The sequence below is a fragment of the Phaseolus vulgaris genome, chromosome 1 (genome assembly GCF_051622355.1).
Source record: "Phaseolus vulgaris cultivar YP4 chromosome 1, ASM5162235v1, whole genome shotgun sequence".
Taxonomy (NCBI): Eukaryota; Viridiplantae; Streptophyta; class Magnoliopsida; order Fabales; family Fabaceae; genus Phaseolus; species Phaseolus vulgaris.
The window spans coordinates 39,817,326-39,844,653 of NC_143498.1; the positions used below are offsets into that span (position 1 = coordinate 39,817,326).

Consider the following 27,328-nt stretch of genomic DNA (forward strand, 5'->3'; position numbering starts at 1 on the left):
ACATGTTGCACTTTAAGGATTATGCATATTATACAGGTGCAGATCAAGTTGTGTTGATGGACAAAAATGAGATTGAAGGAGACTCATTGTAATCTCTTGTAATAGTGCTTTTGAAGAGAATCTACAAAATAGTAAAACAACATAATGGTGGGAGGGTTAGGGGGAATTGAGAGTTTATCTATAAAGTATAGGGAAGAGAAAAAATTAGCATCAAATATTCTATAGAATTAGAGCATGTCTTAAATGCTCGTTTTTATTTAATTATTTCATTTTTTATTAATAAAAAACTATTATATAAATAATACTTCAAATATATATATATATATATATATATTCTTTCCAAAATGTAACTAAAATATTTTTTTTTCACACTATAAAAGAATTATCAAGTAAACAAGTCCATTGCGGGTTAATTTGGATTAAGACCAATAAGTTAAGATGCATATAAAAGACACTTTTTGTCTAGTAGAATATGTACACCACCATTTCTATATTTATGATAGAGATAAATGCTGAAAATTTGATGTTTGTACTTCACATATATACAGATAAAACAGTTACATGTAAAAAAAGTATTGAGTGAAATTTCTCCCCACTTTTTGTCCCTATAATATCCTATACTTATTTTTGTCGATTTTAACTTATATGAATATAGGTCTTTATAGGTTTTTAAGCTATATTTTACTATTAGAGGATCATAAATACTCTATCTAATATGTTTTACAGTATTAGTTAAAATTTATTAAAAACAAGAAAATTAAAGAAAAAAACTCATTAACTATAAAATGATAAGATCCATGAGAATTTATAATTTTTTATCATTTCAACCAAAAGTAAAAGATGTATTCAAAAAATTATGTTACTAATATTGTTTTAAAATATTATTCACGACCAATTTTTTCTCATAGTATAATACCCAAGATTGATTCATTGCGCTAGAGTTAATTTGGTATGCCACTATAATGTTGTTGTTCATTAAATTATGCATCTAGAGTAATATTTTCTATCTTCATGCAATTTGTATTAAACAACACTATTCATGCAAGTTAATTAATAGAAAATGAAATTAATAATAAATTAAAATTAATCATTTTTAAGATTATTTTCTTTAGCAAGAATTGATTCCACATGCAAGACAAAAATCAATATATGCAAATGGCATCATCAAAATAATCTATCGTAAGTATTATCGAATTATGTGAACTATATTTTGAAAGTCGAGACATTCATAAACCAATAGTTTTATACTTGAAAAATAGCATTATACTTGAAGTTTAAAGTAAAAGTATTTCACAGAGCTAATTGAACATGCATGATATACTGTTATTCAGAAGAAAAATGTATATATAATTGGAATCACATCACCATACATGTCTGAAGTGATTACTCTTCAATAGTAAAACAGATACTTACCCACACAAATTAAAGAAATTAAAATAAAAAATAAATTTATACATTTATGGCAGACAAAGAAATGCACATTGAGTATTAATGTCTATTAATTTATCTCTTAATTAATTAAAAGAAATTAAATAGTAAGAAATAAACATCTACTTTGCTAACCTTTAATAAGATATATGTATCATATTATTATTGTTGTTATTACTTATTATTATAATAGACTCAAAAAAATATTATATATATATATATATATTATAATTTTGATACTTTTTTTATACTCAAAGTGTTAAGTATATAAAAGAATAAGGTGATACCAATTGTATTAATCAAATAATTTGTATATATGTGTTTATCATTAATTATTCTTTGCGAAAAGCAAATTGATGAACATACATCCATTTTTTTAACTTTATAAGTGGAGGGGGTGAAAAAGACAGAAAAAACAAAAGATAGAAAACAAATAATATATATATATATATATATATATATTAAAAAAAAATAGAGCTAAAAAAAGTAAGCATATGATAAAAAATAATTCTAACTTAGACCATTTTTTTCTTTTTTCTTGTTCTTCTTTCTTTCTTTGAAAACATGTTGCTCCAAGTGTAAGGACACTATTATTAATATATATAATAGTTTGTGATATTTGTGTTATTAATAGCAAGTTTGGTTCAAACTGATTCAATTAACAAGTCATTGGTTAAACTAATGATTCAATACTATCAAGTCAATGTACAGAACCTTGACAGTGGTATTAACCTTATCTTCGTAAATAGGATTCCGGAAAATTGATTTAAATAAATAATTAAAGCTTAATTATATTTTTATCTTGGATTATACTGCTTTGGTTATTCGAATTTCAAATTGATTAAACTTCTCCAATTTTGAAATTAAACATTTTTGGCTCTACACTGAATTTCTTTTCCTTAAAACTCTCAAATTATTATACTATATCTAAATATATTTTAAGAGATTATTTAGAAACTATTTTTTGGAAAAAGAATAATAGTTTTATGACCAAATTAATGGTTTATTGAAAAAGGAAAGTAAAATGCAGCACTACAAGGAACCAGGTTGGCTATAAAAGGAGTAACTCCTTCAATGCTCTTCCAAACCTTTCCTTCACCTTCCATGCCCTGCCTTCCAAAGCAATACTCCACCCTCTCACCTTCTTTTCTTATACAAAGCAATTTTTTCATCAAAATAGAAACCATGGTTTCAAAACATGGAGGCTTCTATGAACAAGGGAGCTTTCCATCACTCAAAATCCTCATACTTTTACTCCTTAATTCTATACTTCACAAAGCCAACTCAGGCTGCAATAATAACTCTTTTTCAAATTCCTTAGTTCCATTTCCACCTCATGAGATTCTCTCATCATTGCAAACACTGCCTCTGGATGGTCACTTTAGCCTAAGTAGCAATGAGGATGCTGCCAAGGACTTTGGCAACATACACCATTTTCCTCCCCTGGCAGTGCTGCATCCAAAAACAGTCTCTGATATATCACGCACCATAAAGCATGTTTTTGAAATGGGGTTTGCCTCCGAGCTGAAGGTTGCTGCAAGAGGCCATGGCCATTCCCTGCAAGGCCAGGCACAAGCACATGGGGGCCTAGTCATTAACATGGAGTCACTGCAGGGTCCTGAAATAAAAGTTCACATTGGAGAGTTCCCTTATGTGGATGTCTCAGGGGGAGAGTTGTGGATAAACATTCTGCATGAAACTCTAAAATATGGGTTGGCACCAAAGTCATGGACAGATTACCTTCACCTCACTGTTGGAGGCACTCTTTCAAATGCTGGTATAAGCGGGCAAGCCTTCAAACATGGACCTCAGATCAATAACATCTTTCAGCTTGAAGTGATCACAGGTAATTAACATCTCAAGCACAATCTATCTCAATTTCTGCACCTAATAGGGTGTTATATTTTGTAGTAATTAAGGTTTGGATAGTTTGAAAATAATAATATTTTTGTACGAAATAACTTTCAGTAAGACAGTAAAAAACAAGAAATTACTTCTCAAAAATAGTAAAAGTTGGTAGATCTTATCTTGCTTAGTGAGAATATAGTGCCCTCTTTGGAGTGTAAATGGTGCATTCTAGACACGAGTTAACCATTTTGTGTGGCAATCACTTTTGGTTTTCATCACATCAATCTGGTTTGCAAAATTTTGTTGTAGGAAAAGGAGAGGTGGTTACCTGCTCAGGGAACCGAAATGCTGACCTTTTTCATGGTGTACTTGGAGGGCTTGGTCAATTCGGTATCATCACAAGGGCTAGAATTTCTCTTGAAACGGCACCAAAGATGGTGAGTGTACATTCACAACTCTAATGTAAGACAAAAAGAGAATTGTTCCCAATAATATTTATTTCTGACATGATCTATGACTTTCTGGCAGGTGAAATGGATTAGAGTGCTATACTCCGAATTCTCTACATTTACAAAGGATCAAGAGCATTTAATATCACTTAAAAACACATTTGATTATATTGAAGGGTTTGTGATCATAAATAAAACTGGCATCCTTAACAATTGGAGATCGTCCTTTGACCCCAAAAGTCCACTTCAGGCTAGCCAATTCAATTCTGATGGAAGAACCTTTTACTGTCTTGAGATGGCAAAATACTTCAACCCTGACGAAGCAGAACTCATGAATCAGGTACGACACATCAAGCAACTCATTAACTGCGTGATCAGAATTATAGCATTGATTGTAAAGAAAAGGTTCTCATCTCCATCTCCTATGATCATATGCAGAGTATTAATCACCTACTGTCAAAGCTGAGTTACATCCAACCCACACTCTTCCGATCAGAAGTTTCTTACGTGGAATTCCTGGACAGAGTGCATGTTTCTGAGAAAAAGCTAAGAGCAAAAGGCTTGTGGGAAGTTCCCCATCCCTGGCTGAACCTTCTAATCCCAAGAAGTGAGATTCATGACTTTGCTGAAGGAGTATTTGGCAATATTCTTAAGGACACCAGTAATGGCCCCATACTCATATACCCCGTCAACCAAACAAGGTATACACACACATATATATATGGCTTTTCAAACATGACTCAAACGAACCAGTTTAAGTCTATGGATTGTCACTGTTAGAGTAAATATCTTTTATATTTTTTGATAAAATCACGATAAATTTGACTTTTAGGATTGTATTTATATTAAAGATTTTAACAGTCATGCATTTTCTGTATAAAAGACTTCTACACTGATTATTAGAAAAGTTAACAAACTTACTGTCATACATTTGTATTGAAATAGGATAACGGTGTAGAATTGTTTCATACTGTCACTACAAAGGTTGTTTTCTTATTATTATAAGAGTAAATAAACTTATCAAATATGGTAACTTGTAATCCGATGGTAGTATAAAAATTGTTTACTTTGAGTATATATTATTTCCTCCAACAGGAATTATACTCAATCAATTGAATTATCATAATCTGAGTCTTTTTTTTGTACTTTCTGTTGCTGCAGGTGGAATAGTAAGACATCTTTGGTTACCCCAGAGGAAGATGTTTTTTACCTGGTGGCTTTTCTATCCTCAGCAGTCCCAAATTGTACTGGTGCAAATAGTTTAGAACATATTGTATCCCAAAACAAAAGGATCATAGAGTTCTACACCAGTGCACAACTGAAAGTGAAGCAATACCTTCCCCATTACAGCACACAGGAAGAATGGCAAGCCCACTTTGGGTCACAATGGGAGGTATTCGTGGAAAGAAAAAAGGCCTATGACCCACTAGCACTGCTTGCCCCTGGCCACCGAATCTTTCAAAAGGCAGTGTCTGCGTCATGCTAGTCTTAGTGTGTGTGTGAGGTTGTGAACTAATGCTAATTAATCATGTATGTTTCTTCCCTGGCCTTCCTCTCAATAATTGTGAAGCGTGGCCTATGCTTTTTCTATTCAAAAGGAGGCTTGCTTTTTAGGTCATCATTACAAGATTGCCTCAGGAAAACACCAATGCTGAGTTGGGGGTGATATTTTAAGCTCACTGCAGGAAATTGTAAGGCTAAATCTTCGGGCCACCCTTGTAACAGAAAAATGTCACCAAAGAAAATTATTATTAAATGTAAAGAAAAGGTTAAATAAAGAGAAATTGCTGTTTCCTTTTCTTCTAATTTTTTAACTGAAATAACTAGCCATACTAGAAGAAATGAGCTATATTGTTCATGGATTATGACTTATAGTCAGAAGTCAAATTTCAGTAGTCTTTTGAAAGGTCATGAATTTTTCCACTTCCTTCCTCTTTTTCAAGTGATCAAACCATCTCGGACAAAATGTTATCCTCTACTCAATGGACATTACTTTGACTTTATCTGAAGTATGCTAACTATTAGTATAATCTATTGAGAATCTAACTAGAATATATTGAAAATGTGATACTTTCTGCACTATAATCATACTATTGAAAAAACAACCATTTTTGTTAGTTTTTACTGCCCCTCTCATGCAGTTTCGAATATAATGGGCTCATTATCACAACTGTGTATAACTACGTAATATAACAAACTTAATATTTTAAGAGCCTAAGACCAATGCATTTTGAAATGCAACTGCAAAGGATCTCACTTCATCTACCTACCAAGATTCCACTTAATTCTTCTTTATCACTTTATGAAATTAACCTAAAATAACGAAACACCTGAGTGTATGGTACAGCAAAATTTAGTCATACATCACAAAAGAAAACATGTTCAAAGACGAACAAATAAATCATCTACTTTTGCTAACCCTCCCTTAGTAACCCTCGACCAATAGCATACATATTTTTCGTTCCATCTCTCCTTTCCCTCCTTCTAAATTGGAAAAGCAGTACACCACTTTACAGTATTTAAGTTTGACCGAAATAAAAACAGTTGCAAAAGTTCAAGGATGAGTTCTTATCCAGTTGAACGAATTGTGTATATGTAACATCCCACTTAACAAAGACAAATCAAACACTAGGTTACGAACCAACTATTTTTACAAGAAAAATCATCTGCCGATATTACTAACAAAAATTTTCAGTATTAAGCGACTTTGATTTTAACTATTACCAGCTATTATTAGCCAGAAACACATGGTCTTCCAGCTAAAAACAAGACGCGAATAATGGTCCATATAACAGCACCAATAATCATTTCGCCTCAGTCGCACCACCAGTCCAGCCAAGGCCTGGTCTGCTCACTTGACCCTGTAGTTCTTCATAGTCTCGTGCATCACGGATTGAAGCTTCAAAGTCAGTAGAATCACTTGCAACAGGAAGAAAGCTACTGATATCATCCCTGGCACCAAATCCTCCAGCCCGGATAACATCATCAGCTGTTATGGATGCCTCCATATTTACATCCCCAGATGCATCAATTTCCTCCGAACGAGTACCCTTTGGACAACTTTCGCCACCTTTCCCATCAGCGGCTATCCTTGTTTCTGTAACATCTCCTGAAGATCTTGTAAAATTTTTCAAAACACCTTTGTCCACACCAATCTTTGGATAATTTGTGGCCGCCAATACATTGTCCACATGAGTACTCTCCTTATTATCTGTTAAACTCACAATCGAAGGGCATCATCTAACATGATCAGTACAGCAAATGAAAATAGAAGTAAAAAAAATCTAAAGTTATTAAAGAGAGTAATATTAGGTAAACATCCACTTCCACCTTATCTCTAAAGTAGTTTGAATTTGAAACAAACTTCAAATAATGTATCATGCAACAGAAGACTATACACTCCCATTACCCTACCTCAAAGCAAATCCTAAGATAGGTGTTTGCACGAAAAGCATATCCAATTTATTAATTGTACTTATAGTCTTTGACTCTTTGAGAAGCAACATGTCACTTGAACAAATAGCTCGCTGTCAGCGTCTAATATGCATTATCTATAAACTAAATAGAATGGAAAAATACATGTCAATGAACTCATAGTAAGACTTCAAAAGGCCAAAATAGTGAAGAAAAGTTTGAACCAAGTCAAAAAAAAAAAAATCCGTACTGCAAATATTGCCTCCAGATGAATGGTCTAAAAATTCCAGCATGACATTGCTTTGACATTCTCTCATTGACTATAAAATAAATAAATATATATTCCCTTACATGTAATGATGTATCACACAAATTTTCATCGGTTTAATACATTTCTACAAACATTTGCACCTAGCTTCATAAGAGTAAACTGATTGACATAATCTATATTGTTGGATGAACTGTCAGGTCTCAACTTTACGTAGCAATATCAAACAATCATTCCAGATGGAAAAGTGATTGATGTGAGCTTCACATAAAATAATGATAGCCCTTACCGTTCAGCACCTTATCCGATTTGTTCTCCATGAAAGATAAAAGATTTCACTAATAGATCCACGTTGTATTCCTATGTAGGTTCATCCAGTGTCTCAATAGAGCCGAATCCTCTACGTTCCTCAAAATGTCCTTACTACAGAAAGAAGTAAATTACTTGATCAATGTCCAATGTACAAGTTGCATGATTGCCTTATACAATTACTCCAAAGCAGAGGACTTTCAACACCAATGGAGAAAAAACTGACAAGGAAAGTAAAAGGGGAGAAACACCCCACTGTGACTACAAGATCTATCAATATTTATATTAAAGTATTGGCATTTGCCTATTAATGAAAGACTAAGCACTAATAGGATTTGGAATGTTGGATTCCTCTTGTTGAAATACTAGCCATTTTAGTTATTCGTATTTATTATCCTTTATGTTATGTAGTTGTACAAGTGAATTATTCTGCACTAGCATTTATATAGAATCTTAGGGATAATAACGCAAGGATGCAAGGTAACCCTCGTGTACACTTCCAAGGATTTGGATCGTCATTAATATTTTTCCAAACTATACTCGCTCGGCTGCTGGGGTGGAAAACAAGTACAGAAGTATGCATTACACATATTGAAGGAGAAAATTGTGCTTCTACAAGGATGAGCAATATTGTAGACTTGTTAGGGGACAGAATTATCTCACTATGGTTCATCCAAACATATAATTTGTTCTGAGAGTGTTTAGTCAGTTACAGCAAGCTCGATGCGATAGTGACTAGAGCGGTTTAATACATCATAGCAGCATGGGGTGGGATCAATATCTTCTATATGAATATATGTGACATATCCATGTAGTAACCTATACGAATGCAAATGGGGTTTGGTCTCCGATGCAAATTGAGTATGGTCTCCAATGAAAATTGAGTTGGATCTTCATCTAAATGAATATCCAAATTCAAGATATTAAATTGTAATAGGAGAAAACCCAATTTCCTAAAAAAGTACGAAACAATGTGTGGTTGCCAAGTCATTTTCATAAGCAGACTAGAAATTATTAGGCCACGACACTGGCAACAAGAAGTGAACTATAATATCAAGCTATGTCATTGGTAACATGCAAACCTAAATGGATGAAACAGCAACTCCAAGAATGAAGGTTTGGAGAATAGAACATAAGCAGTGTAGCTAATTTGTGATTGTAACGATCAAACAACGTCGGACATTGCTCCAAGCCCAATTTTCATGAGTGAACCAAACTCACAGAAATAGATAAACTAAGTTTGGATAACCAATTTATCCATTTATACATCACTCGTCCGATATTTATGAAGAAGTTTCCTTCGTAAAACATTAATAGAAAAAGAAAATAAAATTAAAAATTTCTACTGCAAGCAAAGAGAACTGCTATTAAAAGTTAAAAGTATAAGATGGTTTCAAGTTTTAACTCAGTAAAGTTTCAACTCATTTTACATACTTATTTCTTCTTCTGATTACTCACAGATTAGTTTATCTAAACAGGTTTATAATCCATTTCTGGAAGAAATATTATAGGATATCAATATTCAACACTCTCCACCCATCCTTAGAGAGAGTTCAACTTGAATTTAAAGCTGACACACTTTTTTTTCTGTACAATTTTGAAATAACTACCATCACCACTCCAAAACAAGTAAAATACTAGGATTGTCAATCAAATCACCAAGTAACTGACATATTCAAAGACCCAGAAACTTGAATAAGAAGCTGTCCCAATTATTTGTATCAATCGATTAGCATGGCAAAAAAGCAGAAATGGAACCTTTAAAATAGACTTTTGCAACTTTGGATTCACGGGGAAATAGAAGCATCAGCATATACTGCATAAATGTGTGAAGAAGAGGGTTCAATTGAAAATTGTAGGGTTTAAGTTGAGGTGGGTAACCGAAAGAAAGAGAAACGCCACGTGTCATCCGGGAGCTGCTTTTATGCTACGCTGGTAAGTGTAGAGGTCCTCTCGGAACACGTGGGTGTTGTTGTGTTGCGGTTCACAAAATATCTTTGTAGCTTTATATTATTAAAATGATTTTATTTGTTTATTTTGTTTCTTATTTATTAGCGGAAACATACGTGGTATTTTTGTATTATTATATATCGTATTTATTAAAATAAATAATAAATTTATATTATAATATTTATTTTATTATAAATTTATATGTATTTATATTTTTTAAATATTAACTGTATATCTGTTTTTTTTTTTAATAAGAGTTGCAGCTTAAATATGTTATAACATTAAATGTTACACTAAATGTAAAATTTCTACTTTAATTAGCTAATGATTGAGCAAAGTTTTACTATTAACAAAATATAAGCTAAAAAGGGAAAGTTGGAAGGTCCCGACATGTACCAAGCTCACAAAAGTCCAACTCAGCATCAGAGCATATCGCTCAAGCGAGCTCATTCTCACTCAAGCGAGATTGCTCCAACAACATTGCATGTTTCGTCGTTTACTTGCTCAAGCAGATAGAGCTCGCTTGAGCGAGAATCCACTTAACCCAAGCCATTTAAATTAAATAGGGGGCTAGAGGCACAACCCTAGACGTGCAAGATTAAGAGTGAAACATCATTGAATGAATTGTAACTCAATTGGGAAAATAGGAGGTGCGAGAAACATTAGAGAAGTCAGTCGTCAAAGAGAAACATCTTGGATCTTCTTTTCATGCGTAACAGTCATCATATGTGGCTAATTCTCCCCTTTGGGATTAGGAGTAATTTGTTCAAACTTTTATGTATTAAGGTGATATCTAAACGTGATATTTTGTTTTTGATTGATGATTGGTATTATTATTTTGTTTGCAATGTTTGGTTTACCATTATCTAAAATCTTAAATTTGATTGCACAGTACTTCTAAGGTTCTGAACTGAATGATAATACTTAACATATTTGAATGCTAAGAATAGATTTGAAATGTTAATGTCTGATCTTAAGGATAAGTTGTTTTTATAAATATGCGAGAAATCAATATTTAGGAAGCATCTTAATAATGCGAGGAATTGATATAAATGATTTTTATACTGACATCAATATCAATCAAAGGACACAATATTGTCATGCTAATCAAAATACAAAAGAGTGAGAAAGATGAAACTCAATGCCTATTTTTCCAATTGAAGCAACAACCTTTTGACTTGTTTTCTTGTTAGTCATTGCCAGCATATCAAATCCCAACAAACTTTTATTATTTTGTTTTATATTTAGTGAAACTTTTACTTGATTATTCAATTGTTCCTTGTGGGTTCGAGATTCGTCCTTAGGATCAAATTAATACTTTTGACAACGCGGTGCACTTACCGTAAAAAAGTCATCAACATTGCGTTTATGTTTTTAAATAAGATTAATGGTTAAATGATTTTGGAAAGTTTTCATATTTGAGAACATAGAACAGAGAAATCTGAAAATCTCAAATACCTTATGCTTTAATATTTTGTGAATCGAAAACAAATTCCACATTGATTATAAAATGTTTTTAAACACATCTGTGCAATTAGAATCAAATTTAATATTGTATTATAAGTTTTTATATGAACAATATTTCACTGTAAATTCTTAAAAAAAAAAACAAGGTATAAATATTTTATATATCAAAAAAATTTAGAAATGTGTTTAGAGGAATAATATTATTGTTAAATGTGATTATTTTGTGTTATCTTTCGTGCGTCCTTTCAAACAACAATAGTTGTGTTTATACAGGATTTTAGCAATCTTTTTTCTATAATGTTTGATTTAATATTAACTTATAAAGAATTTGAAAGTGAATTAAATATGAAAAATCTGAGAAAAGAAAGTCTCAATAATTCGTAAATATTATAAGATATTGTTTAAGTGATACTAATGAGTTATTACTGATTATAATGTTCACTGATATTTATTTTGTTCTCATATATTATCAAAGGAAATTAAAGACGTGAGTAAAGGTGAAAGCTAAAGTTTCCAAATTCAGCGTCTACAAGAAAACAATGAAGCTGAGAAGCGAGATTTGCTAATATCAAGAGTAAAGCAATATCAGGAAGATGTGAATGAAGATTTGCAAAGAGAAAGATTTTCCAAGCATAAACAAGTGATAAAACGTATTAAAAACACATATTAAAACATTCTTATTTTCATATTGAACGTCTATCACATGAAAGATGATGAACAAAACTTGAAAGAAAATATCCAAGTGCATACTATATTAAAGCTTCAATATTCAAATCAAATGTAGATACAAAACATTTTGAAATGTTTATAATGATTGCAGAACGTGTAGATTGTATCATAGCAGAAGTTTCCTATTCAAGTGTTTAGTGCATTAAAGATGAAGAACAACGTGAGAAATCTAAGTTGATATTGAAGTAAAGAAGATTAAAGTCTCAATGTTCATATTGGAAGAAGATAAGGAAAGTATTTGAAATGTCTTACTCGTTTAAGACACAAAGATCAATTAGAAACAATGTTTCTGTATTGAGTGTCTAACGGTTGTATTGAAGAGTGAAGAACGCAAAGCTTCAATGATCACATTTATGAAAACTATATAAAGACCTTGAAGATGTAGAGCATAACAACGAGGTGTACAAATTGATATACAAGCTTTCTAAGAGTACAGAAACACATTTTCATAATTGTGTGATTAAGATAGTATTATACAGTTACATCTGCTTATATAGAGCAAAATTGTGAGATTGGGTTGTGAGCTAAACCATTGTAAATCATTTGTATTGTGAAGTATATGCTATGAGGTTTAATTGTTCTCTCAATAGAGAGATTTTCTCATTGTTAAAAGCTTTTGATCTCATAGGGAGATTAGAAATCGTTGCCTGGAGAGGTAGAGAATACTTGGTGACCTGTAGAGGTATAAGAATATTGATGCACTTATAGAGGTGAAGAATACTAGGTGACCTACATAGGTGTAAGAATATTGGTGTATTTGGAGAGGTGGAGAATACTTAGTGAAAGACTCTTGAGTGGGTTGCTTAAGGGACTGAATGAAGCCCTTGTTGTTGGGTGAACCAGTATAAATCACTATCTACTCCTTTATCTCTATTATTGTTTAGACACTGCTTTTAATAATTGATATTTTACGAATTGAGTTTAGGCTCCATTCAACCCCCATTCTAGAGCCATTTGAACCTTCAATCAATGCATGCAAGTCAATAATGGCAGAGTGCCATGGAAGAAGAGCTCAAAGAAAAAAACTAGCTCAAACTTTGAGATGAAAGATCTTGGTCTCATGAGGTGAATACTTAGGATGGACAAACACGTTAATGTTAGATTACACTTTATGGGACGTTGTTGAGTATGGGAAGGTCAAGATTACGAAGGTTGCTCCAAATGTGTTTACAAAGTCATTGTCAAAAAAGTGAGATTCAAACATTGTTTTGAAGCGAATTAATTTTTCATTTAAGGATAAATGAAGGTCATACGGAAACTCTTCCATTATTTAGAGTCAAGGTAGAAAATTGTGATGTATTGACTTTAAATCATAATCATATAATAAAAACACAAAAAATAGTATTATATTTCTAATAATGTAAATATTAGTTAGACAATTTGACATCTAACATCTCGTATTTATCATCTAAGTTACCACCTGTATTACATAATATTTTATCTTAATTCTCTTAATGATATATTGTATCTCACTTTCTTTAGCTCTATGTATACATAACTTTATGTGTGCCAGATACATTGTATTGTAAATATACTTTGTGTATGAAACTTTTCTGTTATTACAATTGTTTTAACAATTGTTTTGTTTTTTTACTATTGTTCTTGTGTTTTCTTATTATTGTTCAACAAACTTGAAATCATAACACTCTGACCACCACCACGAGTATTCATGTTTATATGAAATTTGAATTTTTAATTAATGTATTATCACAATCCCTTATTCCTATTCTACCCTAAAATAATATATTTTAGGAATTAGTAACTTATGTCTCCTTTAAATTACTTTTGTTTAAGGTAAATCTTTTCACACACATATATATTTGTTTTCTTAACAGTTTTTTTTTTCAAGTTCTTTTTTAGTTGTAAACTTTGTTTGAGGTTTCTAGTGAGTTCCATGTAAGCAAAGTCAATTATTAAAGTCTTTTGTTTTTTTTTTTTTTTAAACTTGGAGTACCGTACTTTAGGTTATGTTTGCACGCTTTCTTCCTCTTTTTTTTTTTCGTCAATGATTTTTTATATGTGTTGGGAATAGACATTAAATATCACTTATTTTAACTATGTTTTATAATCTACACTTGTTGTCTATCTATATGAATAATGTCATTATTTTTATGCGTTTTAGTGTTAGTGTAAATATGAGTATAAGTTTATTATTTAAAATAACCATATTATATCCATTTTTAAATTAGGTAAACCTTTTAAAGATAAAAACAATTTATTTAAATTTAGGTATTTAGTAGAGTAACCTCTTTTAATTTTTTTATAAATATTATCTTTATTCGTCCTCCTATTTTATAATGGAATTTTATTTTTGATTTTACTTTAAAATTTATTTTAACTTTAATTTAAATTTTAGAAGTTATTTTTAACGTAATCTTATTTTATAAAATTAAGAAATGTTGCGGGTATAAACTAATTGGTGATTATTTTAAGAGAATATGGTTAAGTTGAGATGAGAAAAAAATACACATACATTCATATTCATATTTAATTATACTTAACTTTTAATATAATAGCACTTTAATAATGATTTAAATTATTAAATTATTATATATATATATATATTTCTATTTAATTATATTAATATAATCATTCACAAAACCTTCTACTACTTTTATCCTATTTTTATCTTGATTCAAATAATCTCTTTTTCTAATTTATTTTTCTTCCTTGTCTACTTCATAATAAAAAAAATAGATGTGATATTTAAGGAAAATACTTATTAAATCGATTTAAGTTACACCTTAAATAAGTTAATCCATATAAATCCACATTTCAAAATTTCAATGAGTTAGATAAATAGGTATACAAAAGTCACAAATTACATTTTCGGAACACAACCTTAAAATTATGACCACGAGTACTCTAAATGCAACTTAATGTAAAGACTAAGTGACGTCATTAATAAACAAAAATGATTGTAAATATCTAAAGCTCTAAGTAATCAAGAAACTAATGTTGGAGCTTAATGTAAATTGGAATAAAGTGAATTGTGAATCCGAATATCAATTATTTACTTACAATAAAAATAAATGTTCACTAGTAATTTGTGTGCTCCTCCTCATGCTTACATTATACTTGACATATATTATATACTAATAAGTACAATTTAATATGAAGATATTTTTATATTATTATTTTAGACTTAAGTTGTTTTTTATTTTCTAACATTTGATTTAAGTTTTCTTCATACTTAAAATTGATCTTTTCATTCTTTTTAAGTCAACTTTGCTTACTTTACTTTAATAATTATATCATACAATTTAAAATGTAGGTATACACATCCAATTTACTTGCTTCAAAATATTATATTACAAAATATTATTTTAGTTTTTAGTTTTCTTTATTAACTTCTCATTTTCTGTGGAGATATATTATGTGTAGTCTTTATTTTTGTTTAAAACATAATCATTGCAAGTTTAAAAAATAAACAACTACAAACAATAAATACATGGTAAGCTAGTAATTTTTAAAACTTTTAATATAATTCTATAACCAATAATTATTTAAGAATGTTCTCATATAACTCTTAATTTTTGTTCCAACACATAATCATCACACTTCATCCAATTCGGTGAATACAATCATGAACCTGTAAATTATAACACTTTATCCACATCCATGTACTAAACAATCAAGTGTCTACAAATATCTCATGTGCATCATCATTCTTGCCAGAAATCCACTAACATACACATAGACACTTGATTGTACTTTCGAAAGACTCATGCATTGACTTAGACTCAGAGGTATGCATCTATCATACTACCTCACTGTGGAATTCACATAACCATGCGCATAATAACATAGTACCAAATATGACAGGGTTAGTCCATATAACCTATTAGACTAATTACCTCACTGTGGAATTCACATAACCATGCGCATAATAACATAGTACCAAATATGACAGGGTTAGTCCATATAACCTATTAGACTAATTATTTTTCAAACAACATGTCTTGTTATATGAATCTCCTTCGACTCTCACCACTTGATAATCTCCATTTATATGGTTCCAAATTTACGAGTAGAGTTAGGGTACTCCTTTATTGACAAATCCCTAATCAATGTACATCATAATCAATCTCAACATGGTACTTCCTTTCTTGAAAATATTATGTCTCGGTCATATTTCCACTGAATTCATGGTTCAATTCACACATCATACAATTTTTCAAGATCAAATATTTAATTTATACGCATATAAATAAACATTCATTATAAATCAACAAAAATATTACACAATAACTAAATAAACAAAATTAGAAGAAGTGTCTTTTCGCTTGAGCAAAAATGGTCTCGCTTGCGAAAATTGCTTCGCTTGAGAAAAATGAGCCAAGATCAAGGTTTGTTCTAGTGCTATTTTCTCTTGAGCGAAAATACCCTCGCTTGAGCAAAAATAAACTCGAGAATAAACCAAATTTTGACTCCATTTTTTGCTTGAGTGAAAATGGACCTCAGAATAAGGTAAAATTTTCCAATTAACTTAACTAAATTTCAAATTTTCACCAAAACTCTCAAATTGTATTTTATAAAACATACAAGATCAATAGGATATCACTTTTCTCAAAATCTGATACTTCTCATTGAACTCAAATATCAACATATATATCTACATATTCATAATTTTTAAACAAGATTCATTCAAATTTTAATTCAAACAACCAACACTCATTATTGTTTGCACTTAACATAATTCAATCACATTCAATAACTTCTTGAACATCATAATCAACATGTAATTTTACCAATTCAATAAAATATACTATCTCTATATTTTCAAAATTCCACTCAATTAATCAACATCTATTTTACTCCACAACAAATGCTGCAAGAGAAATTTTAAATTTGTGACAATGTCACCTTCACATCCAAATCCTCTAATATAGGGTTCTATTAAAAGGTAAAACTAGCTTCCCTTACCTGATTAGAAGGATGAACACTCACAGACAACTCCAACTCCTAATGAAATGAGGGATAATCTAACATGCACCATAGAATCCTGATCTATGATCTCAACACATTACTAGAACCCTTAAGTAACAAATGTTAACTCTGAAACCATATACACTACATGCAAGACATGTCTACCTAGGTGAATAGAAAACTCAAAGCTAACTCAAAGGAGAAAGAACAAAAAGAAACTTACTCTAAACAAAATTTTGATTGGACGGTTTTGATGTACTCACTACTAGGAGTTCAAATGTGACATCCGATCGTTAGTCTAATGAAAATGTGGTAAAAAAGTTAGAAAGAAGATAGAGAAGAAAATAATATTTTTTTAAGAGATGGTGATTATTTTCAAATGAAACATAACTAACTATTTTTTTCTATTTAAATAAAATTTTCACTTTAATAATAAAATATTCACGTGTTATTTTAATTATATTACTTATACTCCGAAGCTATTTTCTAGATCTTACACTTAAAAAAAACTTATTTTAATCCCTTCCGATATCTCAAATCTAAATGTAATTAAAATAAATATTTTACTTCAACAAAAAATATATCAAGCACATATAATAACTAATGAGATGGGTAAATTTCCTAATAATATTGAAACCAACGAACTAAAGGAAACAATTTTCATACTACAACATTAACAAAACAATTTCAAATTTGAAAAAAAAAACTTATCCTAATCACTAGTAAAATATTCCAATCTGTGGTAAACAATATTAAAACTAACTATTTTTTTTATATAAAACGTAAAATGTTACATTTTTTTTTAAAATTAATAAAATTATAAATTTTATAAATGATTAAAATATTAATATATATTGATATAAAATAAACATTTTCGGTTTGTGATTTAACATCTTGATTTTCAAACTTTCCACGACTTTCTTAACCTCTTATGTTTACATAGTCAAACACACGTTACAAGGATGAATCATCAAAAATTGAGGTAGAGTATTTTTTATATTCATGTATAATTTTCTTAACGGATATTTGTGGATATGAATATTTCTTCATTTGTATACTTAAGGACAGAGATAATACTATAATATCCACAACAAGTAGGTATAATACTTATAAAAATATATAAGTATTTTTTATCGAGGTTATTTAACTGAATAAAATAAAAGTTAAATATATTTTTCTTGTTGGTTTGAAAATAAAAATGATCGAAATTGTTGTGAATGAAAGGAAGAGTAGAATAGAAGCAGGGTAGCAAAGCGAAAAGAAAAAGGATCCGTAACTAGGTAGGTCCCACACTCCAAAAGTCTTGTTCATTCGTTCTCTCTATTATTTAAACTTAAATATATATTTTAATGAAAATTGGGATGATAAATAAAGAAGTAAATTACATTAACCGAACCTGATTTCAATCTATTTAATCTAATCCAACCTGAGATCATAAATCATAAATTACATTAGAGTATCACAAAACCATTTGCATCATCAGCTTGTGGGAGACTGAGAATTTGAACTCTCTAACCCGTTGGAGCCAACAATTTCAAACCCTACTCTTCCCCAATGTCGTCTTCCGCCGCGCTCCATTTCCAATCTCCGATAAATTCCGCGGACGCGCCGCCGCATTCTTCCTCCCTTCATTTTAACGCCGACTGCTTAAACCCTTCCGCCTCCGCCGCGCGCGCGAGGTCCCGACCGAGGCTCGCCAAACTCCGCAAGCAGTCTGCGTCTCAGCAGGCCAGGTCTCGGAACAGAGCTGGCGCCGACGACGATGGCGCCGGCGCCGGCTTCAATCCGTTTCGCGCCGATCAGGTATCTGGTAATGGTACTATATTAGAGAGTGGATTTTTGAACTGTCGTGGTGACAATGGTTTTGTGTTTGGCGCTGGGAAGGTTGAGTCTGACTCCGCTAGGGATTTGAAGGGGGGAATTGGGAGTGGTGGTGTGGAATTTGTGTTTGGTGCTGGGAAGAGTGACGAGGGATTGAGAAAGAACGGTGAGAGTGTTACGGAGACGGTTTGTGGTGAGGGAGGGAAGGTAGGGTCGAATTCAGAGGGGGAGTTGAAGAGTGGGGTGTTTGTTTTTGGTGCTTCTAGAAATAATTTGAATTCTGGCTTGAGTACTGAAAAGGGGAAATGTAGTGTGGGGTTGGGGGATTCAGTTGGGGAGAGGGAATGTAAGTATGAATTTGAGTGTGGACAACGTGATTGCTTTGGGGGGAGCTATAGTGGTAGAGAGTCGAGCGTTAAGGTGGAGAAGAAAGAGCCTGTTGGCTGTGGGTGGAATTTGGATCGTGGAATGGGTGCTTTTGGTGTCAAGATGGGAATGAATGGTAATAGTGATACAGGTGCTGATCGGTATGATCATTTGGGTAATGGTGATAAGTGTAAGAGTGGATGTGGGAGTGCTAATGGTATTCCCGCTACTTATGGTGGCGTGCCAGTGCGTAATTTATCAGATGAGATGGAGAAACTTAACATTAAACATTCTGAGGGTGCTGATATTTCGAAGAATTCACATGCTAATGGTTGTGCTGCTGGTTTTGTTTTTGGAGGAAATGACATGGGTTTTGGTTATTCTAGTGTTAGTTCAAGAACCGAAACTGGTGGTCAGCAGTTCTGTGCTTATTCTGCTTCTGGGAACGTCGGTGTTCAAAATGGAACTGCTTGTGGTATTGCCTCTGATTCTACAGGAATACATTCTACGCCATCCACTAGTCAGGAAGGCTTCACAGATTTCCAGAGTGGCAAAATTCCAGGATGTTATGTGTCTGAAGATTCAAAAGCGAATGGAGCTTCAGTGTCATTTTCCTTCTCATCAATTGGTATTGATTCCCATCCAAATTTTTATGCTTCTACGGGCCATTCCTCGAGTGCAGATGGTGATAATAGCGATAATTTTTTTGCAAGTACTCCGGAGGCTTCCAAGGAGTCTTTTGCAGACTTCAAACCCCCAACATGGGATCCTTCTTGTTTCAAAGAAAACTTATTTCCGAAGTTAAATAGAAAAGTTGAATCCACACAGAAAGGTCGATCATGTATGGAAAAAGGATCAAAATGTACAAGGCGAAAATTGAAGCCTCATTCCTTAAACAAGAAACAGACAGGGCCGGATCATTTGTCAAAAGAAGACAGTTCACTCAAAACCCCTGATTCTTCTGGTGTCCACTCACCAATGGATTTTTCTCCCTATCAGGAAACAACAGCAAGTGCTCAAGATGTAAAAGCTTCTAAAGGATTAAATGATCTGCATTCAAAAATTCCTACTGATTATAAAGATGGAAACTTGCCTACCATGCGGAGAGAAGATACGAGTACAACTGATAGAAGACATGGAGATCTGGATAGTAATAAACTAGATGAAAATTTGTCTGTTCATTCTTCTGGCCCTGAGATGGTCTGGCCTAATTTGAAAACTGAGCAATTCTGCGGTAGTAGTGCAGAAGGAGCTTCAGCTTGTGCTGGTGTTGACTTCACCTCAAACATTGAAAGGCAAAAGGATGCTACTTTTTGTTTTGTTCCTGGTCCGAATGAATCCATGGGCAAAGATTTTTCGTTTGCATCTTCATCGGTGGTTGGTACTCCATCATTAAAGCGTCAACATAAGAAGAAATTTAGGAGAAAGGGGGGGTGCAACACTTTTGTTATCTCTCCTCGTGTGAATGGGAAGTTTGTATCTTCTGTACAATTTTCACCACATAGCACTGCCAACATGTCATCACATTCTGATGTGATGGATAGATCTCAGATAAATGGCCAGTGCAAGGATGGGGATGTTGCATCATCAAATACAATTCCGTCATCAGCCTGTGACAAGTGGAGACACAGGTACCGACCATAAAAGCAATCATCTCTTTCATAGATATATTTTAATTAGTGTTTTGATATTTGTTGTGCTAATTTCTGCTTATTAATGTTCCTGAAGTTTGCGTTAATTATTTATCTGAAATCATGATTTTATTTAGGGGGAACCAGGCCCATAAAGATGGGGATCTTTCTAAAGCTGAGGGTTTCTACACACTAGGAATAAATTCTGTACCTACAAGTGAAAGATCTGGATGCTTGGTTCAGCCTCTTTTACTATGCTATAGTAATCGTGCAGCTACACGGATGAGTCTTGGAAGGATTAGAGAGGCTCTAGAAGATTGTGTGATGGCTACAGCTCTGGACCCTTCTTTTCCAAAAGTACAGATGAGAACTGCTAAGTAAGAGTTTTTTTTTGTACTTTCAATTTTTTAGATAATGTATAGGACTTTAATTTTTCTCCCACTTAAGTGATGAGAATGATTTTCCTGTCCAGCTGCCACCTTTTGCTAGGGGAAGTAGAAAATGCTCAGCAGTGTTTTAACAAGTGCATGGAATCAGGTAGTGTTATTTGTTTGGATCGGAGGGTTATAGTTGAAGCAGCTGATGGTTTGCAAAAGGCTCAGGTATTTCAATGATTTTTTCTTGTATGTGGATAGCACAATTTTGATATTGTAGACTTGATGCACTTTTGTAAACTTGTACTAATATTATTATCAGCTTTATGTTACTATCAACTATTATTACTACCTTAGCTATTAGTGTTTCAAAGAGCAATTAATCTTCAATTCTGATATTCTCTCCTGGTTCACTTTTAAAGTGTGCATGCTTTTATTAGATGTCTAACAAGTGTTACTACATATTAACAGGAAGTTCTTAAGTGTATAAATAATGCTGCTGAACTTTTAAAAGAGAGGACTTCTGATGCAGCTGTTACAGCTTTGGAACTAGTTTCTAAGGCATTGTCTATAAGTTTGTACTCAGAAAAATTGCTGCAAATGAAGGCAGAGGCTCTATGTTTGGTACTTTATACTCCAACTATTTTCTCCTCTCATCTTTTTGCATTCTTTTTCGGTTGTTTAGTTGTTTTGCTGAATTATTTTGAACGGATAATAAAAAGTGCTGTTTGTTTATTGTAATGTCTTGCAGCTACGAAAGTATGAAGCAGCAATTCAGCTTTGTGAACAAAGTCAGCATCTTGCAGAGAAAATTTTTGTCTTGGAAAACAATGCTGCGAATTCTGATAGTTCCTTATGTGATAGTTACTCAAGTGTAAAATTGTGGAGGTGGTCATTGATATCCAAGTGTTACTTTCGTTTGGGAAGGCTTGAGGCATCACTTAATATTCTAGATCAATTACAGCATGTTGTGTCTGTCACTGACAACAAGTAATTCATTTGATTACCGGTCAAGGCTAATTTCTCATTTTTCATTTTAATCAAGACAAGTTTTAATTTTCAAAAGCTAGGGATGCCTTGCGAATTATGATCAATTCAATTGTGTAGGTCTGTGATTGATAATACTGAAGACTCATTATCATTAGCTTCTACAATAAGAGAACTTCTAGACCACAAGGTAATCTGACAACGCTCTTTCTCCTAAATTAGTGCCTGAATTAAAATGCCAATATTTTAAACATCTTGACCATCCTTAGAGTTAGTTTCCCTGTGGGCTGAAGCATAGATACACACACGGACACCAGGATGAATAACATTGTTTCTGTGCCCTTTTTGAAATTATTAATGACTAATATAATATTGTTAATTCTTGAATCCATTTAATTCAGGTTTTTATACAAGAGAGTAAGTAGGTTGGCTTCTTATTCTTCATTTGAAAGGTTTTGAGATTTTAGTTTAGTATTTCCAGGTAACTGTAGGTATTATGCGGATAGAGTGGGCCCAAGGTTTGAAAGGTATACTCTAGGAGGAGCAAGAAATAACAGTTAGGAATAGTTGTCTATTAAGGAAGCTTATATCTGTTACTGCTTTGTTTTTTTCAAAATTTAGGATAGGGAAGTATTACTGTTTTGTTTCGAAATTTAGATTTAGGATAGGATTATCTAGGAAGTTGACAACCGATAGGCTTATCTAGGATGTTTCTAGGTAAAATATTAAAAATGGGTGCAAAGTCTGTTAGGCATAATCTTTTGTTATTCAAAGGAAATTATTTACAGCTTATGCTTTGGGAAAGGGAGGCAGTATATCTCTACCTATATCTCTCTTTATTTCAATAAATCAGCTCTTTAATTGTCAGGGCCCCATCATATACCTACCTATTAATAAATTGATCTCTATTATTCTTCTTAACAACAGAAGGCAGGGAATGAAAACTTTAAAAAGGGAAAGTATACAGAAGCTGTAGAGAATTACACTGCTGCTCTGTCATGCAATATTAAATCATGTCCTTTTATGGCAATATGTTTCTGCAACCGTGCTGCTGCTCATCAAGCGTTGGGCCAAATTGCTGATGCCATTGCAGACTGCAGTGTGGCTATTGCCCTTGATGGAAATTATGCAAAGGTATACCTTTCTAACGTCCCTTCAATTAAGTGAAATAACGAGTGCATATTTGGATTTTCTTCTTAAATCTAACTTCACCTATTGAAATATAAGGAGTATTGGAGTGAAGTGGATTATGGACAGAAGTTTCATTGAAACGATCAGTCTTGTGGATTATGATTGTTTTTCTGTTTGACTCTAGTTTTGCTAATGAGTGGACAGGGGATCTCATTGATCTCATTTTGTAGGCAATTTCAAGAAGAGCCACCTTACTTGAGATGGTTAGAGATTATGAACAAGCAGCTTGTGACCTTAAGAGACTTATAGCCGTTCTTGAAACTCAATCCAATGAAAGGGACAAACAGTCTGACTCACCCAATGGATCAAAAGGTGTGAAAGAATCAAGGCAAGCTCGTCAACGTCTTATCTCAGTGGAAGATCAAGCCAAAAAGGGGACACCCTTGGATGTTTACGTCATTTTGTAAGTTCTTTATTCAATTAGGAATTACCTGCCCTTAATTTTTCCAGTATAACAAATGAAATTGTGATTTATGAGGTAAATTCCTGAAAAAAAATTCAAGAAGAGGGAAGGCTGCTCTATTTGTACATCAAGCCATGCCTCAATAAAGGTTTACTGTAATACTTAAGGACAGAGCCTGCATATGAAGGACCAGTAGAATTATACAAACCTAAGACGTTTGCTTTGACACAGTTTGGTCATACTAATTGAGCCAACCCTCATGGGACATGGATGCTAATGTGATAGAGATTGGATCGTATCACTAGAAAATTGTGTAGTTAGTTATTGTAACATTTCACTACAGCCACTGATATCAACAACTGTGTAGTTGGATTTACAATAGAATGCAACAAATAGCAATGGGTATCTGTTTTGTAGTTCTTTATATATTATGGTTACTATGTCATGCTATTTCCCTGCCCAGCCGGGGCTCTAATCCCTACCACTTTAGGTTGTTTCCTATCAATACTATGCTCTAAAGCTATTACCTTGTCCTCAAGGTAAAATGTTAGAAACAATCCTCTAGAAGTGTCACGGATTTGCAGAAGTTTACAAAATTATCAAGGTCTTGCCCATTTGATGTGATGAGTATGAACAACTAAATTGGCTTTCAATAGATCACTGATCCCATGACCCGACCACAGTTTCATCTCATAAACCGTTTGTACATAACTGTAATGTAACTAGTTACACGAGGAACAACCTTTCGGAGTATTTATTTATTTTGCAATGGTCAATCAAAAATTTATTTATTTATTCATGTCTCAATGTCACTTGATCTCTTGAATACCAATACATGTCTCAATGTTCAATCATGCATTTAACTCCCCAGTTTTCTGATGCTTGCCAATTCTGAGTATCCAAAGACCAAATCTAAATCTGATTTATAATGTGAACACCAGAGGAATCAAATCAGCTGATACAGCAACAGATATCAAGAAGGCATACCACAAGGCAGCTCTCAGACATCATCCGGACAAGGTTCAAGTCTTTTTGTACCTGCAATATAGTTATCGTTGTATAGCTGTTGTCATTTGCTTTTGGGTAATAAAAGAGCTGCCCGCATTTTTAGCTTTCAAAGCTTATGTGCTTAAAATTTATTTTATCTGTTTTTGGTTTGAATCTAGGCTGGCCAGTTGTTGGCAAGAAGTGAGGTTGGAGATGATGGTCAAGTTTGGAAGGAAATCTCACAAGAGGTGTACAAGGATGCTGATAAGCTTTTCAAAATGATTGGAGAAGCATATGCTGTGCTTTCAGACCCAGCCAAGGTTACGTTACGTGCATGATTATTTTTGCTAGTTAATGAATCTGAATGCATTATTAACTAAAGTCTGAGAATATGAGCTGGGCGGGCAAGAGAGAGATAGTTGACAAATAATGGTTGAATGGCTTACTGTACTAAATTCTTGCATTGAAATGCTCTACTGAAATGCCTGAGTTTATTCACATTTATTTTCAAGCTGGAGCAAACATATTTTATGCTGCAAGCTTTTTTGCGAACAGAGCTAACAAATAGTTAGGCAGTCGTTTTATGAGCTTTCACATCTATACTAATTTTCTTAGTAATGTAGTCCATTACGATTAATTTTGGTAAAATCTGTTTTGTTTTTCCAACTAATAGCACCATATCCAATACTTGACTCTGTATTATGGTAGAAATTGAACCATCTAGAGTGGATAGGTTATGATTCGATGCCCAATTATCTTACTGTATAATTCTAGTAAGTTTTCAATTGGACTCATTGAGTTTTTAACAACCTCAACAACAGTGGTATGTATTACTCTAGTTGGATGTCATCAATAGAGTTTGGTTTATCTTTTGGAGACTCATTTCTTGTGCTCATGTGCCTATGCAGAGCTTATTTCTTCTTGAGGGAAACAGGCATGTTTCGGAGGAATATTTAACAATCAGAATGCAATCTTTTAGGTTGCATTATTTTGAAAATATCTCTTAACTCTCTTTCTCATTATTAGTATGTGATGGAGCATTCTGCCTCGCTCTCACCCCTTTGTCTTTGCTAAACCTGAATTCCTGGTGTTTCCTGTAGTTTAGGCATTATTGGAGCCTTGAGATGGCATTTTTTTCTTCTTCCAGCTAGTATTGGATTAGGTTCCTCTTAATGGGTTAGGAATTGTAGTAAAAATGAGACTATGACAGTTAATGTTGTCAGTAAGACATGATTGGCCTTGCTAATTGGGGAACATGCCTACATGCTCTTTCTGTTAGAAAGCATAATTTTTGTATAAGGCTAGTGTTGGGGTGTCTTGCATTTTCGATACAAGATAACTTCACTTAATGCATGTGATTTTATTATGGAATCTAACAATTACTGCAGAAGGTTTTCTCCTTTGTTTCCATTTCCCTGCTTTGGTTGCGGTGGAAGTTGTTAAAAGTTTTAAAAAGTAGTTCAGTTCCATAATTTTCATCAAGGGTCTATTCTTTGTAATTATATAAAACTGATAAGTTTCTATCTTTATTTATACCAGCGCTCAGAATATGATTTGGAAGAGGAGATAAGGAAGGCTCGGAAGTTAAGTAACAGAGGTGGCACAAGCAGGAGATCTTCAGATGCTTATGGAAGACCATGTGATGGTTACAAATCTCCCTCTGACAGAACTTCTAACAGACGAAATGGACGGGATCATTGGAAGACATATGGACATTCATATTCTCAATGGTAAGAGGATACTCATGTAATGGACATCGAGGTTCCATAATTGATGTGCCCCAGTTTCATGATGGTATGAAAGGAGGCTTAAATCTGCTTCTGCAGGTAATTATGACTCCTATACTCAATCTAGTTGAAAGTGATCGTGTGTAGCCTAATACACACACACATTTATATATATATATATATATATATATATATATATAATTTTGTTTTGGTGTTATTCAGGCCAATATTGTTTTATTTTTTGGGTCTGACCCAGGCCATCACTCAAATATTGTACTTAGATTTTGCGAGCAAGCCATTGTGTTCTATGCAAGCTGTATTCCCTCAAGTGAGGCTTGGAAAATGAGGCAAGAACAGGACCCCGCTAACAGTGATTATGTGCTTCACCAACTTAAATGGTAACTAAACATTGATGCTGTATACTTGTTCTGCGCTTAATCCCCATACTTGTTACTGGAAGAGTTTTTTCATAGGGAAAAGGATGGTTCATACAAAAAGTCAGGCTAACAACAAAGGAGTCAATGCACTTGGCCCTTCATACTTTTTCAAATGCCACAGGTGCTGTTGTATATACCATGTATCAGTTTTTTTACCCGCATTGGGAATCTTAATAGGAAGTGTTTCTGCTGATGAGAAATGCAAGTAATAAAAAATAATTTTTTTATCGACCCAAATTTCATATCCCTTGACAAAGTTGAGAACTGTCTCAACATTTTTTCTCTTGGCTTCCAATTGTATGAAATATTGATATTGATTCTTTACATCTATTAGTGTATTGTATGGGTATGGTTGAACAAGTTTATCCAAAAATACTTCTAATGAGAGAAAAAAAAGAAATAAAAATATAAGATAATTACATGATTTTTGTTAAGAATGAAAAAAATATAGGAGTTGTTTATTTAAGTTAATTTATTTAAGGAAGAAATTGTTTCTGTTGTGTTATTTGGAATGTGCTTACTACATGATTGGACAATTAAGGAGAGACTATGAATAGCGTGTGCTCACCTACTTACTCAGTAAATCGATTCTGAATGGCTTACACATTTATGC

General features: G+C 32.8%; 3 protein-coding genes across 5 annotated transcripts; 2 read left to right on the plus strand and 1 right to left on the minus strand.

The window, feature by feature from the left end:
• Positions 1-2,493: 2,493 nt before the first annotated feature.
• On the plus strand, positions 2,494-5,524 carry LOC137814014 (cytokinin dehydrogenase 9). The gene is made up of 5 exons (XM_068616530.2): positions 2,494-3,274; positions 3,586-3,713; positions 3,805-4,065; positions 4,164-4,426; positions 4,887-5,524. The coding sequence occupies exons 1-5, from the start codon at positions 2,503-2,505 to the stop codon at positions 5,209-5,211; spliced, it is 1,749 nt and encodes a 582-aa protein (XP_068472631.2). The 5' UTR covers positions 2,494-2,502; the 3' UTR covers positions 5,212-5,524.
• Positions 5,525-6,269: 745 nt separating this feature from the next.
• Positions 6,270-9,615, minus strand: LOC137814015 (uncharacterized). Its single transcript, XM_068616531.2, has 3 exons — positions 9,475-9,615; positions 7,697-7,830; positions 6,270-6,936 (listed from the first exon to the last, which is right to left on the minus strand). The coding sequence occupies exons 2-3, from the start codon at positions 7,725-7,727 to the stop codon at positions 6,530-6,532; spliced, it is 438 nt and encodes a 145-aa protein (XP_068472632.2). The 5' UTR covers positions 7,728-7,830; positions 9,475-9,615; the 3' UTR covers positions 6,270-6,529.
• An 8,546-nt stretch (positions 9,616-18,161) lies between these two features.
• Positions 18,162-27,041, plus strand: LOC137814016 (uncharacterized). 3 transcript variants are annotated; one of them, XM_068616533.2, is made up of 12 exons: positions 18,162-20,609; positions 20,747-20,986; positions 21,082-21,211; positions 21,455-21,607; positions 21,735-21,973; positions 22,091-22,160; positions 22,898-23,104; positions 23,332-23,564; positions 24,506-24,584; positions 24,731-24,871; positions 26,091-26,377; positions 26,560-27,041. In XM_068616533.2, exons 1-11 carry the CDS (start codon positions 18,346-18,348, stop codon positions 26,283-26,285), a joined length of 3,951 nt encoding a protein of 1,316 aa, XP_068472634.2. In that variant the 5' UTR covers positions 18,162-18,345; the 3' UTR covers positions 26,286-26,377; positions 26,560-27,041. The 3 variants fall into 3 exon arrangements, with proteins under 3 accessions (XP_068472634.2, XP_068472633.2, XP_068472635.2); XM_068616532.2 differs by having other exon boundaries at positions 18,168-20,609; positions 26,501-27,041; XM_068616534.2 differs by having other exon boundaries at positions 18,168-20,609; positions 26,535-27,041.
• Positions 27,042-27,328: the final 287 nt, after the last annotated feature.